The sequence below is a fragment of the Dendronephthya gigantea genome, unplaced genomic scaffold (genome assembly GCF_004324835.1).
Source record: "Dendronephthya gigantea isolate DGI-Jeju-01 unplaced genomic scaffold, DenGig_1.0 000005F, whole genome shotgun sequence".
Classification (NCBI taxonomy): domain Eukaryota; kingdom Metazoa; phylum Cnidaria; class Anthozoa; order Malacalcyonacea; family Nephtheidae; genus Dendronephthya; species Dendronephthya gigantea.
In genome coordinates this window covers 2,153,764-2,174,547 of record NW_021163015.1, presented here as the reverse complement: position 1 = coordinate 2,174,547, position 20,784 = coordinate 2,153,764, and the positions used below count along the sequence as shown (strand labels likewise).

General features: G+C 38.3%; 2 protein-coding genes across 2 annotated transcripts; both read right to left on the bottom strand.

Annotated features, from left to right (window-relative positions):
• Positions 1-3,260: 3,260 nt before the first annotated feature.
• LOC114516029 (membrane metallo-endopeptidase-like 1) lies at positions 3,261-13,441 on the bottom strand. Its single transcript, XM_028535378.1, has 17 exons — positions 11,929-13,441; positions 8,347-8,543; positions 7,799-8,050; positions 7,512-7,571; positions 7,267-7,395; positions 7,073-7,159; positions 6,761-6,894; positions 6,199-6,406; positions 5,996-6,094; positions 5,803-5,883; positions 5,501-5,604; positions 5,303-5,364; positions 5,136-5,187; positions 4,665-4,732; positions 4,121-4,311; positions 3,954-4,049; positions 3,261-3,863 (listed from the first exon to the last, which is right to left on the bottom strand). The coding sequence occupies exons 1-17, from the start codon at positions 12,239-12,241 to the stop codon at positions 3,684-3,686; spliced, it is 2,313 nt and encodes a 770-aa protein (XP_028391179.1). The 5' UTR covers positions 12,242-13,441; the 3' UTR covers positions 3,261-3,683.
• Positions 13,442-15,174: 1,733 nt separating this feature from the next.
• On the bottom strand, positions 15,175-20,255 carry LOC114516011 (PACRG-like protein). The gene is made up of 7 exons (XM_028535356.1): positions 19,057-20,255; positions 18,869-18,936; positions 18,300-18,390; positions 17,986-18,120; positions 17,674-17,781; positions 16,707-16,787; positions 15,175-16,318 (listed from the first exon to the last, which is right to left on the bottom strand). The coding sequence occupies exons 1-7, from the start codon at positions 19,183-19,185 to the stop codon at positions 16,262-16,264; spliced, it is 669 nt and encodes a 222-aa protein (XP_028391157.1). The 5' UTR covers positions 19,186-20,255; the 3' UTR covers positions 15,175-16,261.
• Between the last annotated feature and the right edge of the window lie 529 nt (positions 20,256-20,784).

The following is a 20,784-nucleotide window of genomic DNA, read 5'->3' as shown; positions in this document are numbered from 1 at the left end:
ATATTCTGACTAAACACAAACTGGATTACTGACTGGGAAAGCACGTTGAATTTTAGACATTTCCTCGTTTTATAGTTAATTTGATCGGGGCATAGTAGATGGTAGAATGAACGGCAATCAGGCGACGCTGTCATGCAATTCTTTATTCGAAATGCTCGTGAATCAGTTTATTTCAACAACAGGAATTTGAAGATTTGTTTTGACGTAATCTTTTATCGAATGTTGCATTTCCAAAATGCCATGCGTCTTAATTCAAAACTCAGTCCGAAAGATCTCATTCCAATTATCTCATTAACATCGCTCAAATCCCTACTGAATATAGGACCGAGCGACAAAGTAGTGAAAATTTTGTTAATCTTATAGATACTTCCGGACCCACAACAGTTTCCCAAATTCTGACACTGAAATACAAATCAAGCTCTGCAAACAGGTCACGTAACCAGGCAGCATGCATGAAATATACGTTCAGTATCAGCTTTGAGATAGACAAAAAATATATCTAAATGCTTCGGTCGAAGAGTCTCTGTAGGGGAATTTGCATGAAGAATTGGTTTAACTTTCTTCGCTAAGTGGTCTTAATTCAAAACGTCCAGAAGTTTCCACACTTGGGAGACAGACTAGGGTTAGTCTCTCTCATCGATAATCGAACGGTATAAGAAGTTTTAAATTATATACTAAACACAATACAAAGAATTCACACCACATACAAAATATAATCACATTTGTAAAGAAATATGTAATGCGATGAATCTCTAACCTGCTGACCAGCTGACACAGTCATCCTTCAAGCAAATCTTGTTAGTTGTAGGCTGCGTAGACTCCGCTTTAGAATCGTTAAGCTCCTGGATGTACAACAAAAGAACACTGATAAAGGCGACCAGGAGAACAACATGAACGAGAAGTATAAACATCACCCGTAACCACTTGTTCTTTGACCGCTTGGGCTTCTCCTTTAGGAGCGCTCCATTAGCCATCACCGATACAACAGTTGTTTTCAAAGCCATCTCGTCGTGTTTCGCCTTTTCATCGCTCTCTCCACCGTTGTTATTTGTGTCAGGAACGTCCACGAAGCCGCCATTAATTTCATAAGCAAAGGCCTTTGTGCATTTCGTCTGCTTTGCCACAGAACCCCGTGAAGTGGACATAGCAGGGGTGTTGGTGATTTCAATCAAAATCTCGCGTCTATTGTTGAGTTCCGCTTTCGTCTCCTAAGCTTCAAGACGTGTTCTTGAGGCCTTCGCACGCCCCTTATATTCCCTTACACGGACGGACGTGATTGAATGAATTCAGTTCCCGCACTCGAGGCGAAGTCAAAAGCCAAATTAGACAATAAGCCATGTATTCCACTGGTTTAAGTACTCCATAATCGGATTTATGTCGGAACGAGCTTTACTTGTATGCGTCTTGTTCACGACTGAAGCAAAAAGGGCCTCAAAATTCGATCATGATTGGTGCATGTATTCTTGAACGTTCTCAACCAGAATTGGTTTTTTACAACTGCTTTTTTTTCACGCGAGGCGAATTTACTGCTCGTCTCCCTATGCAATTTGCACTTTTACCCGAGGGCTCTGATATGAAAGCTAAATGACGCTTCGCGGTAAATGCAACGCGATCAGAGAACTCATTGCCTTAAAAGCCCACGCAAATGGGTGACGATTGTGTAACGCCATGTTCAACTCCGCAGAATTCACGACGTGTTACTTGATTAAAGCATTCAACACCAAACATACGTTGATATTTTGAAATACACACACAGGGCGTATAAAAAAAGCAAGCTTGGAATTATCAGAGTATAATCCTCCTTGTTCATGAAGTAAAAAGTATTTTAGTTTCCCAGGAATTTTAAAAGCTTCTAGAACTGCATTTCAGAGTACCTTTCATTGCATAAGTACTGTTCACATTGATAATACTATTTACATTAGCCAGATTATTGTTGAATGGTGGTATTGAAATGAAACAAAACTATTGTTAGGATGACTACACCACTACCAGAGTCATAGTATACACTCATTCCAATACCTTCGTATCATAATCTCTGGTAAACGGGCTCGAGTAATTCCTCCTAAACGTACAAATATTCAATTCGTAAAACTTGGGTGTGCATGACAGAATGCATGCTTCTGAAGTACAATTGAAGCTATATTTGAATTTCCTAGGAAGACAATATCTTTTGTGCCATAAGAATGGAAAAGTGGATTACTCGAGGAATTCCGAGGTTGCATTTATTTATACGCCCAGTATATACAGTTACATACCAAAAGTTCATATTTGGAGAATATTTCTGGTGATTTATAAATAGGAGGCTTCGACGGGACGTTACCCCATGGGCAAAACCCAAGTGGGAACGCTAGCAGGGCGTGGCGTTGGAAAGGTTAGTACATTGACATCGCAAAGTATCGATGTCTGTCGGGTAAGCATGCAAGGACAATTTGTTTAGTAAACGAACATTGAGGCTCGTTGCATGCGTGGTTGTCCCAGCGATGAAGAAACGAAAGCTTGACCGAGTTTGTCCACGCGCCAAGAGCGAACGTCTGATAAAAAATATCTTGCTGCATGATAACAACTTAAAGTGACTTAACATCCTTATGACGTCATCGAGCTTTAGTATTTTGAGCTTTTTTCGAAGCACTGAACGATGAGCTTAGATTATCCGACAATGTACATGTGTTCTTCGTTTTGCCCCGAATTGAAAACGCCAAGGTGTATATATAGGAGGGTGAATACTGGTATATTGGTCTTTGCATTGCATAAAAATGGCTGTAGATTATTTTTGGACTCAGGAAGCATTTGATAAGCCAATTACATTTATCTCTTGTGCATTTATCTAATATATAAGAGGTTTATCGAATTACCAACGAACAAATGATATTTTAAGTAAACTATGCACTCATTTCAAACTTTCCATTGTGGTGAGTCTTGCCAATCTTTTGTTTTGTGAACCATTTGAGCAAAACAGTTAAACACCTAGGCTCATGCAGGGGAAACGTGACAATGAATATTGAAAAAAACAGCTTATCACGGAAAACAGATTTGAAGACCCTCAGCGTATTTCCTACGCCTACCCGTTGCACTTAGGCTACTTTACAATACGTATTTGAATTACGTGCATGGGCAATTTTGTTTATACTGTAAATAAATGAGTTTTGGATTCGAGTCAAAAAGTTTCAAAGACTTATCTTATATATACAGTCGATGCCATGCAACGGATTTTGTACAGAATAAACGTTTCACACAATCGGGTATCAATATAGGGACGTTTTAAGTATTTATAAAAAAGGTTTTCCTATACAGGATCTGAATAAAAATCTGACATGAATGGTTTTAAAGGTAGATTAAAACTTTCATAAATCACGCATAACGTCACTCCAAATATTGCGAATCCGCTTGCACTCTTAGGGTATTAAAAGGTGGATAAATCCACGTTCCTTTGTTAAGGAGCCTATATACAAATATATGTGCTTCGTACCTATTTATATAGCTGTCCAACAATAATAGCCTCCTGCGTTGAACCTTCCTTAACCTTGTTCAAACATTCATTTATGCAGACAGTACAAGCCTATAAAATTGCTGACGGCAACGATCCGATGAAGGTTAAGCTGGGCACAAAGAGAACATTCCCCTCGACTATACCATTAAGTATATGTACACCCCAAATTTACAGAATGCGCCTGTGCAATGCAAAGTTATGTTTCCCAAACTTTGCATTTTTCTATAGGATTCATCGTGGTACCTGGGGCGCATGAAAACGCATCGGCAAATTCTTCGGAGTTTAACATCGCTCCTTGAACCCTCAATGGAAAAGGATAGTTTCCTTCATTGACCATGCGAGACACTTCGGAAGCTTTGTACTTTGCACACCACATCTGCAGAAGCAAAAAAATCGACGTGGATAATTTTGACTGCCGTTTTGTATCAAGCGTGCTTCTCTGAACGTTCAAACAGCAGTTTTTTACCTGAGCATACGAAAGGAAAAACAATTGATTGTGTGTGATGTTCAACGAAGGTAACATCCCCCGTTCCAAACTCCTGTTCTTCCATTCCATGTAAGCCTGAAAATGGATGGATGGATAAAATATGAATGAGAAATAAAGGACTGTTCTTATAGTTGTAGTTTTCTTACCTCGAAAGCGAGGTTTATACCACCAATATCACAAAATTGCTGCCGGTAACTCCTTATCCGTCCAATCTTACGACCTTTGAGGGCAAGATTACTGTATGATTTTTCCAAACACGCATGCTTTTGGCGTAAAATGTTTGAAGAATGATGCGACATCCATTTTGTCATATCGCCGTGCTTGTCAAATCTGTGACCTGGTAAAAAAAATTGAGAAAATTTGCCCCGAAGGGTGTTTTATAAGTATGTCGTCCTAATCTTGAATCGACGACGTATATATCTTTGTTCTCAAACATGCGAATATCTATATTTCCTTGGGGAGTTTTAAAGCGAACGGGTGTTTATACCACATACATCTCTGTCCGGACGGGTGACGCTAAGTTAAGAAACTGCTGGCCCGATTGACCTAATATGAAAATCTAAATCCAAGAAAATGCAGTGCATGCGGTAATCTAGCTGAGATCTGAAAAAATGGAAGATTATATAAAAGCGCTGTCATCTTAATTTTTATCTTTTTTCACGGATTGTTTGTAAAAAAAGACAAACCAACCTATAAGGTCGTAACCATGGCTAATTTCATGTCCGATAACCATGCCAAAGCCACCAAAATTGGCCGATCTATACAAAGCACAGTTTTGTATCGATGTTAATCTGTATTGCACAATAGGTTTTATAACCAGGGGCGCCGGAAGCAACTTAGGACGAAGGGGGCAGAGGTTGAGAGAATGGCACATTCCTGCATGTTACTTCACCAACCACACGGATTGAGAGCTTAAAGATGTGCACACAGATTTGTAGCAGATTAACAGGAGTATATATATAGTCTTAATTATAATCAGTGGCGGCGATTTCGTCCCAGGCTGGCTACGCAACTGGTGATAATCAGTTAACAACAATATCTGTGCGAAGAGCACACATATAGAGCATGCGCATCGTCGTAAAATAATAAGCGTATGATTGCCTTGTTTTAGCTGGTGTTTTTACAATTCAAATGCAATAACATCTATATAATCTAACTTACTTGTAATTCTCCAGCGAAAATAACTTGCTCTGAAGGAAACCGACTGAGATACCTTATAACGACGAGAAAAAGATGATTAAGGGTCGAGAACACTAGCCTGGCATCGTGGTGTAAACAACACCATTTGGTGTAAACAACACCATTTTACAAGGCGTGCATATACTGACCTACTTTGTTACGAGTATGGTAATAAAAGCCAGTTGGTTTCATTGGATCAATTTCGTCCCATCTTCAGGCAAGCGAAAAAAAGTTACAAAGTCAAATTGTATTTACAAACATCAAACATAGCTATAGCGATTCGTTGTATCGTAAAATTCATGTCCAGATTTGCTCTAGGAAAGGACAATTTGCTTAAGGTCGCTTACTTGTTTCTACTAAAGGTCGCCTTTAACAACTTGAAGTTTTCCATAAATGTAAATGATTTAACATTCAGATATGTTGTTAAATAGCTGGTGTTTGAAACTGTGAACTGAAAATAAGAAAACAGAACATAAGAAAGGTCATTTCTTACTTATTCACCCCTGGCGGAACTGGGAGGCTGGAGAGAAGGGGCAGGTGCACCTGAGGCAGGTGGCCCTTTGCCTTTACACCGTTCCGTGATCCCTGACTACCCAGACAGGATATATCATCTTTCATAAAGCTTGCAATTGATAAGATACAGGCTTACTTTCGGAGAAGAATTCTTTAGCATGTTCTCAGCCACTGTCTCATTGCTTGGATATGCGATATGAAATATCATAGCTTTTACCTAAAAAAGGTTATGTCTTATGAAAATGTAAACAGTACTCAGTAGCTATATTGTGTTTCATACTGATGAATTAAGAGTGACCCAAGCAGGGACGTGCAACTATAATTTTCACCTTTTCAATTGCTTTAGTCTGTGTATTTTTATCCATCCACGATTGCTTAGGAATAATATCAATGAATGTATCTCTTACGTCACGCATAATGCTTCTTGCCTTAAAAGGAAAATGGCATTCGTATGTTTGAGACAATCTTAGATGAAGTTCCCGTGTTTGGTGTGCGAAGCACCTGAAAATGAAATCATTGTGCTACGACTGACCTCATTTACAGTTCCCTTTGGTAGTGTACGCTGAGCAAAAAGTAACGTGGTTTCAAGCGGGAGTGTGCTAGAAGTGTCTTGGACACAGGTATCCCATAAAGTACTCGTTTGATCATCGCGAAACGCGTTGTATAATTTTCGGTACTTTAACGGTAATATCTTGATAACATCATAGATTATTCTCCAAGCAAGATAATTGGATATGACACTATATCATTTCAAGAGACACAGTCAAGCTTTGATAGTTCAGATAGTTCTAACCGGAGATTCTACGTGCCTTAAGCTTGCGAGCATGCGCTAGGCTACCTAAGAATATCCCAGCCTAAAGTTGCTGTTTGCATTAAACTGATGAGTTTTGATAAACTGACTACAGATACTATGTGAAGACTGGTCCTTTAGTAGGGTATAATTTGCATAGGTAAATGCTCAAGACTTGAGCAAAAAAGCCCTCCCATTAACAGTTCAAATCAGCTACCCACAAAATATTCATTACATCGTTGTATATGTTGTATTACATTGTTGTTTATTTAAATATGTATCATCACCACTATACCAGCCTTACCTCGGTTCTGTTCTATTCAGTGTGTTTAATATATCTTGAACCATTTTCGGCGATGTTATTATCAGCGTTTCACTCGGGGTTAGGCTAAAGCCTATGTCAGAAGTTAAACTGCCGAAGAATGACAACCAGTCGAACTAAAAAGGAATAAACTTATAGACGATTTGGCCAGCAGTATTACTGATACATTACGCGGCAAGAGAGCTGTATGATTGAAAAAGTATGATTGGCAAAGTATTGCTTTGACCGTAAGATAAAGTGCATGAAAACAGCTGAATTACTTCATACAGTGGAAGGAACAGGAAGATACATCACCTTTTGAGTCATTTTCGTCAGTTTTTCAATAGAAATAAGGTTATAAATTAATGTAAAGTTACGTCTTTGACTTGGAATAATCTGTGCCTGGATGAAGAAAGGTAGAAGGCTCTCACTGCTATTTTTGGAGTCGAACAACAGCAGAAAAACAACGATAAATTATACATCACATAACTAGTCATTGCCAAAAATACCTTTGCTATACTTGTTTCCAGATCCAAAACTTTGCTCATTTCTTCCTTGACAACTTCATTCTCGATTTTAGAGTCTGTGACTAACATCATGACGTCAGTCATAAACTTCACATAGCGGGCACGAGTTTCCTTAGGGAATAAATAGATAGCCATACTTATTAAATTCTAACGAGACTAAGGCTCTGAGAAAACTTGCGTCTCTGCGGTACATTAGTTCAACAAAATCATCCCATATAGTTAACTACCTGAGTAGAATTTTGAACGAAATAATTCGCGTAACTTAGAGGCATTTGAACTGCTTGCATCTACAAAGATAGAAGAATAAAGTAAGATCAATGAAGGAAATAAATAAGTAGCTTTTGACGGAGCATCCGTTCTTCAATGAAGAGTAAACCAGAGCTTTTCCTGACTTTAACGAGTTTGTGTAAAGTTAAGAGTATAGAACTACCATAAATAAGTTGTTTTTGAGATGACGAGAATCGATGACAAAATATGTGCAAGTTCTGACACCTATGTACAGGTTCCAGCTCACCGTAATTCGTTGTATCGAAGCATCTCTGAGATCGTCCAATACTACAATTTTGAAAAGCGTGTCAAGGTTAAGTTGTCGTTTAATTTTCACGACAAAATCCTTCCAGTCGTAACTGGAACGGTTGTTCCATGTATTGTCGAAGTCAGCCAACACACGGAGAATTCTTCGTAGTTCTGAATCGCCAAATCTCTCAACGGCTGTTGTATTCATGCAGGAGGAATACATTTCAAAGGCCTTTAGCATAGCTGGATTCTAGAAAATTGCAGAGGAATTGAAATGGTAACTTGGCAAGACCGTGCAAAGACATTTAACGTGATAGGAGAGGTATGTTCGGGATACAGGGAGACCCAGTATGACCCGCTCAATCATTTGGATGACACTGAGAAGATGTGCTGTTTTAAGAATACCCATCATAGAAAAACAAATACTCTAGGAGTATGTGCACTTGTATGCAAGAAAGTCGAGAAAAGAGTGAAAAGACTGATAAATATTGCGGTGTGCAAGACCACAGAAAAAAAACCCAGTACATTCATAATCTTATAACTTACATCAGAATAGTTAGCCTTGACTTCCATGTTCTCCAAAATCTCCTTCAATTGCCTCTTGTTCTCTTTTTGAACTTCCACGAAAGGAAATACATAGGGCTGAGAATCTTCAATGTAATTCCTTTTTTCCCAGCCACCGCAGGCATATTGATAAAAATCTGTGCATGGGTCGGCATCCTTGTCAATGTTATTGAGAACTCCTGCAAACGTAAGCTCATGAAACATTGCTGTCACTTGTGAGAAAAGCCTTAGTATATGTCCTATATACTGTATATATATTTGTTCGTCAGGCTAGTTAGCTCACAATCGTGAAAGTAGTGGACAGGATTTGGCTATAGGTTGTGCCGGTTTAACATGCATGTTCCTTTAATTCAAGGGGCCAAAGGTTTTGTATTAATTATAAGCCTATACAAGACTAAAAATATTTTGCAAGAGGTATATCAATTGAAAGTAATATGTTTATAAATTCTTTTTCAGATTCCATCTCCAAAACTTCTGAACCCACACAGAAGTATAAAGATATTATCTTATCTATACAGTTTACATCATTCGCGTGGGCTGCTATGCCTGAAAATGACCAAGCATGCACGCGCGCTTTCGTAAAGATTTGGCTATATTTGGCAAAAAGGACGAACCAATTCTCTAATTCCCCACGACCGACAATTCTTAAAATCTGATATCTGCGGAGATAGCAATTGCGTGGTCGTTCAAGAATGTTTTGGACTGGAAATATTTATGAAAATATTTAAAGCGTCTCCAGCTGTCAGATGCATGGTCTGCATGGGTAATTCACACAACAATATATGTCAAACGTTCATTCCTCAGTATTCTTTGCTGCTTTTAACTCCAGACATTATATAGCTACATGTGGGAGAGTATACTCAGTTTGCCACCTTAGCGACCGCCTAGTCTGTGCACAACAGTCAGACAAGTTCAAGAGTTTAGAGTTATACTGTGCAGAGGCCATTGTCGAAACCCAAGTGAATTTAAATCTACTAATTGAATTCCCAGACGAGGGTCATTCGCCTGAAAAGCCAATTTTTCGGCCTGTTTCTTCACTTCAAACAATCTCGGTAGATTAATATCTAATTAGCTAATTGAAAACCAAAATCTTTCAAAAGACGCCGGGAAAAAAAGAGCATGCATGCAGGGGCCGGTTGTTCGAAAGGCGTTTAGCTTAAACGGTGGATAAGCCAAAGTTTAAAATTACTCTCATACATCATGTGAATAACTAAATCTGCATCTTATGCATTAAATATGTTCTTCCATTGACAATTATAAGCTCTTAACATCGAAATATTTCAGCTCAGTTGTTCAATGAATATATAGTTTTGTTTTCCGTTTTGAACTTATCCACCGTTTAAGCTAAACGTACGCCTTTCGAACAACTTCCCCCAGACCGTTACGAAGTATAATGAAAAAGTAATTGGATATTAATGTTTCGAATGTTGCCACTCGTTGGAAATTTAGTACACAAGCAGTATGCTGCATTATGAATTATTGCGACGTGTTATGGTCGAAATCCATGCAATTGACGATACATAGTTTTTCATTCCGTCCGACAGTTGCACAAACATACGTTTAAACCAATAGACTATCATTGTTGATGTTGACTGGATCTGCACTTGTTTGAGAGCTAAATTTTCAGTTTGCCTCGCGCGTACAAGGGAACTTTCATATTACACTAATCAACAGTATTTTTGAACACGGGACTGTCTTTTTGAGCATTGGGTAGACATGAGAAATTCCCTTCGTTCTTGAGATTCGCAGCATAATATTAGCCTGTCGTAAACAGGCATCATTTAACGCATGTAAATTCAACCTTCACGAAATGACAAACATGTCAGTACGCGGAATATTTTAATTAGCCGTTCAAATTAACACGAGTCCTATTAAGCATGTATATTTTACCCCCTACAGGATTACACGCGTCTCTTTATTCCAATTCGAAGCGTGCGTTAGGGCATTTCTACAGGCGATAATGCCATTATTAATCGCCAATAAATTATGTAGGACTGCCTCGCGCGAATAGCCGGATATAGACGGGAACGCCTCCATATTTTTGTAGACATTTGGAATAATAAAGAGAGTTGCAATCGTTTACTTTAAGGTGGTGTGAAGTGAGGTGAAAAAGGCAAGGTAGGTGTGTCTACGTATGAAAGCCAAGGTATAGCATAAAACGCAGAGTTATAGCTATAGGGCGAGGTGAACGAATTCAGGGCAAAGGAAAGCTAGATAAGGGAGAAGAGACGAAGCAAAGCATTTACATAAATAGATAGCAAGGATTTCATGTTACGAAGGGTTGTCGACGATGAGTCTGCGCCCATATCAATCTTCAATAACAATCCCGGTTTCTTTGTCTATGGGATTAGTGAGAAATTATACAGTCGAAAGAAATGCCACATTTTTGCAACGTTCGCCCCAGGCTATTTGGAGTATGAGAAGAAAAGACTGTTCAATTTCGCTGACAGTTGAAACATTTTCACTTTGCTTTTTAAGACGAATTTCATAGATACGTCCTCCCCTTTCACATGCTTAATTTACATGTAAAAATCTACATGGGCGACCAGGTGGCATGATTATGTGTATATAGTTATACTTTTTGCGATTATTTTAACGTCGTTTTGTCTCGTAATGAGTATTTGCAAGCTCAGCCCTGGAGTTTTACCACGTACACACATACTTTCCTAAAGTGTCTCAGTATAATCCACTTAATACGAATTTGTTTATACAAACGCCGCAGAAACCAGCCAAATTCTTGCGCAAGTTCCATTTCCTTTGTTAGTCTGAGGATGTGGTGATGAAATCGAGGTATAAGTTGGTCGAAAAATACAAATCTATTTTCGGAATGAAATACACCATGATACATAGCTTCATTTTTAAAAAACTAAAGGAAGAACCCACCACGCATATATATCATCTTACGAACACCCACTATATATCACTTCACGATTTTCACCTTTAAGAGTGGAGTAGGGGATAAAACGTTTTGATTAGATCATATGCTAAAGGTTGATATTTATGTGTTCATATGAGACGCATGCAAGCTACATAGACCCAATCCATCTTCCTTATTTTAACTATGCCATTGACGTTATAGCAAAAAAACCAGCTGAAAACACAATCCGCTTATCGACAAATTCTTTCCTAAAATGATAGCAGCTTAGCTTTTGGGTAATAACATAGATCTCATAAAAAGGTCAAGGCGAGGGATCATCGTGCACGATCGCACTTAAAGAGGAATACAATTCTTCTTGCCAGATATTTCGTACACGAAGATGTTTTAGATGTAGAATCTTTTAGCAAAGAGATCAATAACGACATTTCACATTAACAAAGTGGATTTGCGTTTACGCCGTTTTTTTTCCCGGTAATCACAATCAGCATGAACGGTTTCAATTATATAACTCACGAGACGCACGTAAGCACAGGTTTTAACGCGATGACATGGTGAGACGCTATCGTCCGTCAAAAAAATCTACTTATACCTATTGTGGAATGACACACGAAATTATTACTAGTAAGAAAAGAACATTATATAGCTCAATTTCAAAATGTATTATGAATATTTAGGAGAACACTCACGCGCTAAGGATTTGATTGCTGCTTCGGTTCCCCGTGGACCTTCTTCCTGGCTCGTTTTTTCCTCGCTCGTTTTTTCAATGTTCTCGCTTTCCAGTAGAACTACAACCACCACCAGGGAGACCAACAACAGGAGGGAAACGATGGCGAGGAATATCTCCAACTTTGAATAACGGTGCATCTTTATTTTGGAAATAAGCGACGGACGCGAAACACCAATCGATCCTCCCTCCGAAGTTGGAACATTACCATTGAGATCACGTAAAATGCTCAAGGTACTCGTTGTTTGAGGTTGAACGCACTTCAGGCTAGCCATTTCGAGCTAAAATCCTTTCTCCCCTTATTGCAGATAATATACAGTGTATTTCATATATAGACAAGGGGTTATGAAATTATAACGTATGTGTTCGCTTTATTGATTGATAGTTTGCAATACAATAAGTTTTCCGAGCTACGATGAAAGACAGCAACCGTCAGAGGCACACAGCTGAAAACTCGAATCAGCAAGCCGACTTGCACTGGTACAAACTAACAAAATGAAAAACGCGCAAGCACTCGGAATGTTATCGCGCAAAGCGAATAATTGGTTTACCCCAATGTCGCGTCGTGTGTTCCAAATTAATAAGCCCTGTCTTCGGAATAATCCGGAATTAACTGATAATTAGCCACGCTAATAACCAACGCTCGATTTCGAATGGATTGCTCTAATTTTGAACGACGTTTCGCTAAGTTCAATTTACCTAAAAACACTCACCGATGGCAAAATGGGCCGAAGATATTCACTTACGTGTGATCAGAGAATTCCATCTCCACTTAGGACGCCAAAACGAATGCATGGACGACTTAATTGCGAATTAAACCGATTAAATTAAATGCAAAAACACGTAACACACTCCCTCCCAATCTCCTCTCTCTCTCTCTTAGACACTTACAGGTTTTACACATGAAATGGGAGCACTAACTCTGCCGCCTGCGTCACAATCGGCTTGTAAGATTGAATACCCTTGATCCTTCGTACCTATGCTGCTTTATATCCTGGGATACTGGCACGTGGCCCAGTTTGATCGATGATAAATTGTACGATAAAATTTCTGAAACCCTGCAGGCGCCGGAATTCGTTAAAAGCCATATTAGCAGTGAAAAAAACCCGTCGCGCTTTCATTAACGATTGTGGCAGTCATCACACGTTACTTGTCAATGTGTAAACAGCAAATTAAAATGGGTTTCATTGTGTGACTATAATGTACGGATCCATAGTCCCCACCACAATATCTTCTGCTGTGTTACTGCACCATGTAGAATGTCCGCTTTCCACCCGCGTTTTACTCGCTGTATGACCCCTCTATCCACCTGTTACTATACCTCAAAGGATGAGCCTTTCACCCACCTGTTACTGTACCTCGATCAAGGATAACCTTTCCCCCCACCTACTATATTGTACCTCAAAGTATGGCACTCCCACCCACCTGTTACTATACCTCAAAGGATAGCACTTCTACCCACTTGATATTGTACCTCAAAGGATGACCCCTCCCCCAGCTATTACTGTACTCAAAGGATGACCCTTCCACCGAACTGCTACAATCCCTCATAATTATAATAGCCTCCCAACCCAATTGATGCTGCAGGACGATCATTGTTGTTGTGTACAACGTTGATACGGGTGCTCAAATTGAAAGATATATACCTATGGTTGTTTCTCAGGTATTTGTAGGCTTAAAAACTGATCGATAAAGCGAAAATTTTAATAGGACTTCCCAGAGAATCGACCTGAAGCTCTCGCATACTCAAAAATGTAGGCTTTGTAACGAAAATCTCGGATCATTTTCTATGTCAAGTGTTACTTCAGCGGGGACCGTGTGGGAATTACTGTAATAGACCCTACCAGAAGGGGTAAGCAACACCATGTGGGTACGAGCAGATTGGAAGAGTCCCGAGCCGTCTCATGAAACTTATTATTTCAGAATTCATAGAAACTTTCCTTATAATTCGACATAGGAAATAGAATTTCATGAAATTTCCGGTCGGAGAATACTTGACCTTTGTAAAAAAATTGGTCATAGCTACTTCAAAAAGATGAAAAAAAATTCTCGCACGGGCGGTACTTGGTCTGAAGGAACATACCGATGATTCTCTTCACCTTACAAACCCACAAATTACAAGCATTTATTGCAAATCACTATCTGCGCAAATCATGCAAGCGATCATCAATTCTGGTACAAGATATGACAGATATTCATGCAATTTCGTTTTCCATACCACGAGTACATATGTTATATAACTTATGTTCCACTGTTAAGAACACCACATAGCTACTATACGTTTAATTTTCATAAGGACATCTCATCGGGGTTTTATCTTAAACATTCGGCACCGAATCGCCCAACATTGTTAAAATTTTAACTGACAGCAAGCTCGTCTGCGTGATGAAAACATAATGTTTACATCACTTGAATTTCACAAGAAAATTAAACTCCTTTATACGGTATGGATATTCATGTGTACATTTGCATTAAAGAAACCCAAACTGAAATAATCACATTTGAAAAAGGACGGCTTGTGTGTGCATTTAAAATTTACGACCTAATTGAATTGCGAGCATAAAACAACATAAACCTTATCCAAACCTTCAGGCCATTGGGCAACATTAAATTAGACACACTTTGAAGTGTATTGAAAGATTGCACCCATTTAGGAATTGCCTGTGAATTTACAATTCATATTTTTAATGAAAGACTCTGTTGACATTTCATCAGGTTCATGAATGAGATATTTAGTCAAGGTGAAGTAAAGTGTGTTTATTCGTTTAAACCAGTCTTAAGCATTGTTGAATAGCTTATCTCCAAGGATTATCAGTCCATTATTGCACGAATCGGTCCGTGTTTGTCTGAGGATTATGCTAAAGGCGGTCGTTCCAACCACTTTGCGGTACTAAATCTTATCAATCAGGGCCTTGCAGTATACCCTTGAACATGTATGACAAAGGTCACTTATAACTTACTAAAGATAAGGCTGATAAGCTTAGAGAATAAAAACAGCCATTTACGTACATACATACGGCAAGAACCTCAATAAATTCACGATGTGAAAGGGCACAATGCCTCATTAACTGAAAAGTTCATCATCCGTTTTAAGTCACTCTATATTATCACTATAAAAATAATTCATTTATAGCAAGTATAAGACCGTATAACGATGTGTTGGAAGAACAGAAACAGTCTTTGAACTGAGTCTGTGACATATAAAAAACTCTGTAATGATATTTGTTTAAAATCTTTGGTTCGTGGATCATAAACAAGGCGATCAGGTGATTGTTTTTATTACAATAAACTCATTGTAAAGTTAGATGACTATATAAGACTATTCGCGTGTGTATGTATATACGGAAAAAGCTACCCCACAATTTCCCTATAGTCATGCAGAACACATGTCATTGATAACATTCTTCATTCAAAAATTGCAAGCCATTCTCTGCATTTTTTCTTTTTGTATACCCTTTCATAAGTGCTTTTGTTCCAGCACAGCAGCGTCAGAATCTTCCAGAAAACGGGCGTTCAAATTAGCCAAGTATAATTGGCAACAATTTGTAACAAAATGCCAAACATGGCAATACAGAAAAACTTTATATATATCTATGACTTGGTATACGTACGTACGCTGTTCCGCATGAAACTACTTCCTGAAGAATACTATAGTTTCTAAGACTACGTTGTTCCCAGTTCTGCGTGGAATTACTAAACAGTTGCCATGCAGGTATATGCAGTTATATGAGAGCCATATAATTTATATATATGCAGTTATATGAGGGCAATATATATCAAATACAAAACAATGTATATACACATGTACATATTTATATTCGCATAACGCATGAGGTTCTTTGCACAAACTGGCAAGTATAAATTTGACTTTCTGTATATATGAAGGCTATATGCACAAGGGTATATTTGCGCGCACACAGAATATACGTATGCCCAAGATAAAAACAGGGATAACATAGGAGAATTGTTCACACGCATAGTTTTCTTCATAAACATACATAAGCATATATATGCGTATGCCGTAAGGATATACAGTACAGTATGTGTACAAATAAGGGTATATTTGTACACGCAATGTTCTTCTTATAAACACAAGAATACCTGTATACCATAAGGGTATATGTATACACATAAGGGTATTTGTATACACGTGATGTTCTCTGTATGAGGTTATCTGGGTGTATACCATACAAGGTAATCCACACACATGAAAAGGAGTCACCACTCAGAACGCAATATGTCGCATTGACTGACACAAAACGATGGTAGTTATGATTTATGGTACCTCGTGATTGTTACTTCAACACAGACTGGTATGTCGGGACCTTGGCCTTGATGACTGCAGTACAGGCCTGAAAAAACAAGAGTGAAGTTAAACATTGCGCTAACCGCGGCGTTTTTATATAACCTAGTGCATGTGGGAATGATGCAAAAATCGTCGCACTGTATACACTATGTCCCGGATTTTCTACACAATAAGTTGGAAGATGTGTAAACGCCATTGGACTCGTCACAAAAATTTGCATTTTTTTCATTATGAACACTTTTGTTTAATCGCAATGGAATTCTTTAATATTTTATGTTTATTGTAAACTTAATTGACTTAAATTACTTTCTGAATAAGAAATCTACTTTAAATTACTTAAAAAGAGCTTATATATCCACGGTCTCGAACGCTGTCTGCATTTTATGTATTTCTCAATTTCAAGATTACGAGTAACCTACAAGCTATGTGCTTACATGTCCACAATGATTTTCCATTTCTTGCAATGCGTGGGTAATTTTTTCTTTGTTGTTCTTTTCCATTATCTTACGAGATATCTGAATAAACGGAGATAAAGTAATGAAATCACAAATAAAATCAATTAGTACTCAAACCATTAGTTGTTTCAATAAAAGATATTTATTGCGTGGGTGGGACTCTTGGGTATCAAATCACGGCTTGAACAACGTGCATATACTACAATAGTGTGTGTATTCTATTAAAATCACTCTTTTGTTGTTAATAATATCTCTGTCACAACGCATGTTTTAAGGCGGTTTTTCACTAGCGATATTTTTCGCGCGAAGCGACTTTATTCCTTTGTATTTGAGCAATTTGTTCCAGATGATTGCAGTTGAGATCATGATCGAGCTCTGGAACAAAAGTAAAATGTCGCTTCGCGCGAAAAATATCGCTAGTGGAAAACCGGTTTAGAACAAAAGCTCTGATTTAATTTGAGGGTAGTAAAATATTTCATACTAACTCTCCTGACGAAGGCCCTTAGGTCGAAACGTCGAGAAGTGTTTTTGTCTATATAGGCAGTTGTTATACCACATTTGATAGCATATTAAACCATATCCGCCATGGATAAACATAGTATAAGTTATTAAAATGTTTATGCTTTGTGAGCGCAATACCATGCAAGCAGATCGTTCGTCAAGCACTGCCCGATGACTACCGGAAATAAACGTATCAGACCACGCCGCCGTGGTTGCGACTTTACTTAGATATTGCTACATTGCAGACATTGCCACCTACTAAATGTGGTTTAATAACAAGAGGAAGTTTGTATTTAGCTCAGATCAAGTCTATTTTGTAATTTATCAAATACGCAAAAATTACAAAAAAAAGTTTCAGGTCGGCGAAAAAAATTCTGGTCAGTCGGGTTAACGGAAACAACATTTTTTCTGCTACGCCTGATTCAACAAGTAGCATCATTCATACCATAGCCATTAAGCTCTTTAGATGTGGGTTGAGTTCTTTTCCAACAACGCTGCTCAACTGAACAAGGGCATCCAAAGTGTTGAAAAATACTTCAGCATTCTGTGAGGACTACACACCATAGAATAAAAACCAATAAACAAAATGAAAGGACTATCTCAGGCTGCACATGAACAGGCTAGAATAAATATAATTTCTAGAATGGTGATTTAACTTTGCACAGTTCACTGTGTGTCTTTGGGGCAGTTCAATTTACTAGGGGAATCCAGGGCTGTTCTTGGTGTATTTGTCTATCCAGCAATACAATTAACCTACCAATGCTACTCGTAATGGCTGAACAAGTTTTGGTAAAAGAGGCAATGTTTTTACACCAGCATCTGAAAGGTCTAGCAACTCTCGAAATCCCTGACGGGCCAGAAAGTTGTAGGGATGTTTTGTTTCTTGTAAACCCTGAAATCAACAAATTAATTATCAACATATATATATGTACAATAAAAATCCTGCATGGCTCTGTAAACAAGCTATAAAAAATGTTGTGAAGTAGGTCAGAACTGTAGGTCATGCCAACCTCGCAAAGGGAAGAGGGGGTTAGAAGTTAGAACAAACACAAATACCAGTATATACAGTACCTCTGCCATTGTGACCAATAGAGGGTCGAATGATAATTCTTCGATAGGTGCATCCCACTGAATCTTATGTTTTACAGATCCATGTTGCAACCTGCATAAAAATAAGGTGAAATAAAAATAGCTGAAATTCTGGTAATTCGGGGGTTATGTGCAGGCCAAAAAAGATCACAAGGGTAAAGTGTGGTATGAGTGAAAATATGTTTTCTATATCTTCAGACTATAGCTTTTTGGAAACCAACCAAGATGTCTACACAATTAATAATAGAATACATAATTTAAGAAAGCCGGTAATTCACACAATTAGTTGTTGATAGACTTTAAATTAAAGAATGTCCAAGTGATGTTGCAGTTTGCAGACAAGCATGCTTCTGATCTTCAGACTACATCACAGGGGAGACGTATTCTAAAGGTACCAAGGGAAAAGCTGATCTATGGCAGGAGTCCAATCAAACATGCAACAAATCTATGATTCATAGACTATGGATAGAAGACTTTTGGAAACCTTTTGCAACTGGTAGCCAAATTAAATCAATCATTCAACAGTTAAATAAAACGAGAGTGACATCTACCTGCAGGGAACACCACCATTGTTATAGATTGCTGCAAATGTTGATTGCTTTCCAGAATCACTTTTGAACTGTAGAGAATAAAAACGTAAGTTAAAACAATAAATCTGTTCATAATGCGATTCCACGCACGCAGTGGCACCATAACCACCATTATACGGTTTTATGCAGCTATAAAAAAGTCTACTTACTGGATCGATGGTCTTTGGATTCAATCTGTCCGATGGTCGACATGGGCTGTTTCCAATAACGGAGACTTGAGGACTTCGTACTCTCTTTGAACTTGATGTGGAAAAATTGTTCGATCCACGCGTTGCCATCAACGTAAAGATGCGGGAAATGGTTTATTCCTACTGCCTGGCTACATACTCGGATATTTCTCTTTTAAAAGAAATTCAAAAGCAACGTTTTTTGAAAGTATTTCAAGCAAATCCGCGACCTCCAGCATTTGTTTACTAAAGTAATATAAAATGTCCCAAATTCAAATCTGAGCCAGCACATCGTGCAGGCAGTGGATATGGTTTCAGGGTTACTTCGTCTAATAACGATATACATGAGATTAAATAACTTCTCACGGCGTATCCCACATTTTCCTTGTGTAACAAAAGACGACGTATCCGATTATTTCAAAACAATAGCATCTTCGAGACAACAGCATCGCTAAATCTTCCTTATTCCTTCGTGTTTCTTTTAAACAATTTATTACCCACGTTTCCTTTCTTGAATAGCGACCAATATTTGCGTGGTCGTTCTTCATGACCTCATTTCAGTTACCGTACGTGATCCAATTATATCCATCACGGATCCTTGCCAAATGCTGTCATTGTAATTCGCACGAAATTTGGCTGCATTCCCGAGCAGTATGGCCCAGTATACAAACGAACGTAAGTCCCTATTCCTAACCATAACCCTGAATCTAACTGGAAGTTTTCAGTTTTAATATTTTGGTCTGCGAACCGGCATATGAAGAGCAAAATTTCACGTCATAGCCTTGATTCATATAGATACAATTTGAAAAACGAAAATGTTCAAAATACTGATTCAAATCAACCGATTCTTCTCAGGAGTTTCTCTCAAAAACAGTTTAAAACAATAGGACAAAATATACTGCAAATATGAGCCTCTAAACTTCGGTATATTTTAAATGTTAGACTGTTAGTGGTGGTCCCGAAAGCGTAAAGGTGTAGCTTCGATTCCTGCCGGAAGACTCGAGTTGCATTTCTCGCAGGTTCTAGTTTGTTCTTAATTAATAATCTCATATGTTGTACTTTGGCTCTGTTCCCTAAAAACTACCGCCAACATTTAATTCCTGCTAAAAAATGTAGTGCAGGAGGTAATAATGAGAGTGCAATATCAAATCTAAATTTGGGTATTCATTTTGATAAGTTTGCAAACGGCTGACAAAATCCACATTGGCCAGAACTTGTCAACTTGAAAATCAGCAGATCAATTTATTGATCAATCAAAAAATTTAATCAAGATACCTACGAACATACAGGAAGTAGGTCCTTGCAGGAGGAACCGAAGGTTAGCCTATAGGAGACCCCCTAAGGATGCTCTGGAATGAACCAGGAGTCCATGACATTATTACTTCTCATCGCTTACTTTCATGTTGAATAGCGTAAGGATAGGGAATACACACAAGGCTTGGTTTCTATGCGATACGGACAAATATCAATTACCACCCTGCGCGAAATCAAGGAGCGGTTTCTTTAGTAAAAAAAATATTTTCATTTCACAAAGACGCTGAAACTTTTCTCTGTGTCGTAACCACGCATTCCGGAAATTTTTAAAGCATGAGATTTTACAGTACAGTTTCCTCGATGCCCACTTTAAATTCCCACATTCTCTGCATATCTAATAACGAGGCTACCTGGTAATTTGTGCCAATTTCAAAAACAAGGTATTCATACACACTT

Coding starts and splice junctions, on each gene's coding strand:
- LOC114516029 (XM_028535378.1), bottom strand. CDS start 12,241: ATGGCTAGCCTGAAGTGCGTTCAACCTCAAACAACGAGTACCTTGAGC. Junction 6,407..6,760: donor CTGAATAGAACAGAACCGAG/GTAAGGCTGGTA, acceptor GAAATGATATAG/TGTCATATCCAATTATCTTG. Junction 4,312..4,664: donor CCATGGTTACGACCTTATAG/GTTGGTTTGTCT, acceptor TTTTTTTACCAG/GTCACAGATTTGACAAGCAC.
- LOC114516011 (XM_028535356.1), bottom strand. CDS start 19,185: ATGGCAACGCGTGGATCGAACAATTTTTCCACATCAAGTTCAAAGAGA. Junction 17,782..17,985: donor AGCCATTACGAGTAGCATTG/GTAGGTTAATTG, acceptor TATGGTGTGTAG/TCCTCACAGAATGCTGAAGT. Junction 16,788..17,673: donor TAAAGAGCTTAATGGCTATG/GTATGAATGATG, acceptor CCGTTTATTCAG/ATATCTCGTAAGATAATGGA.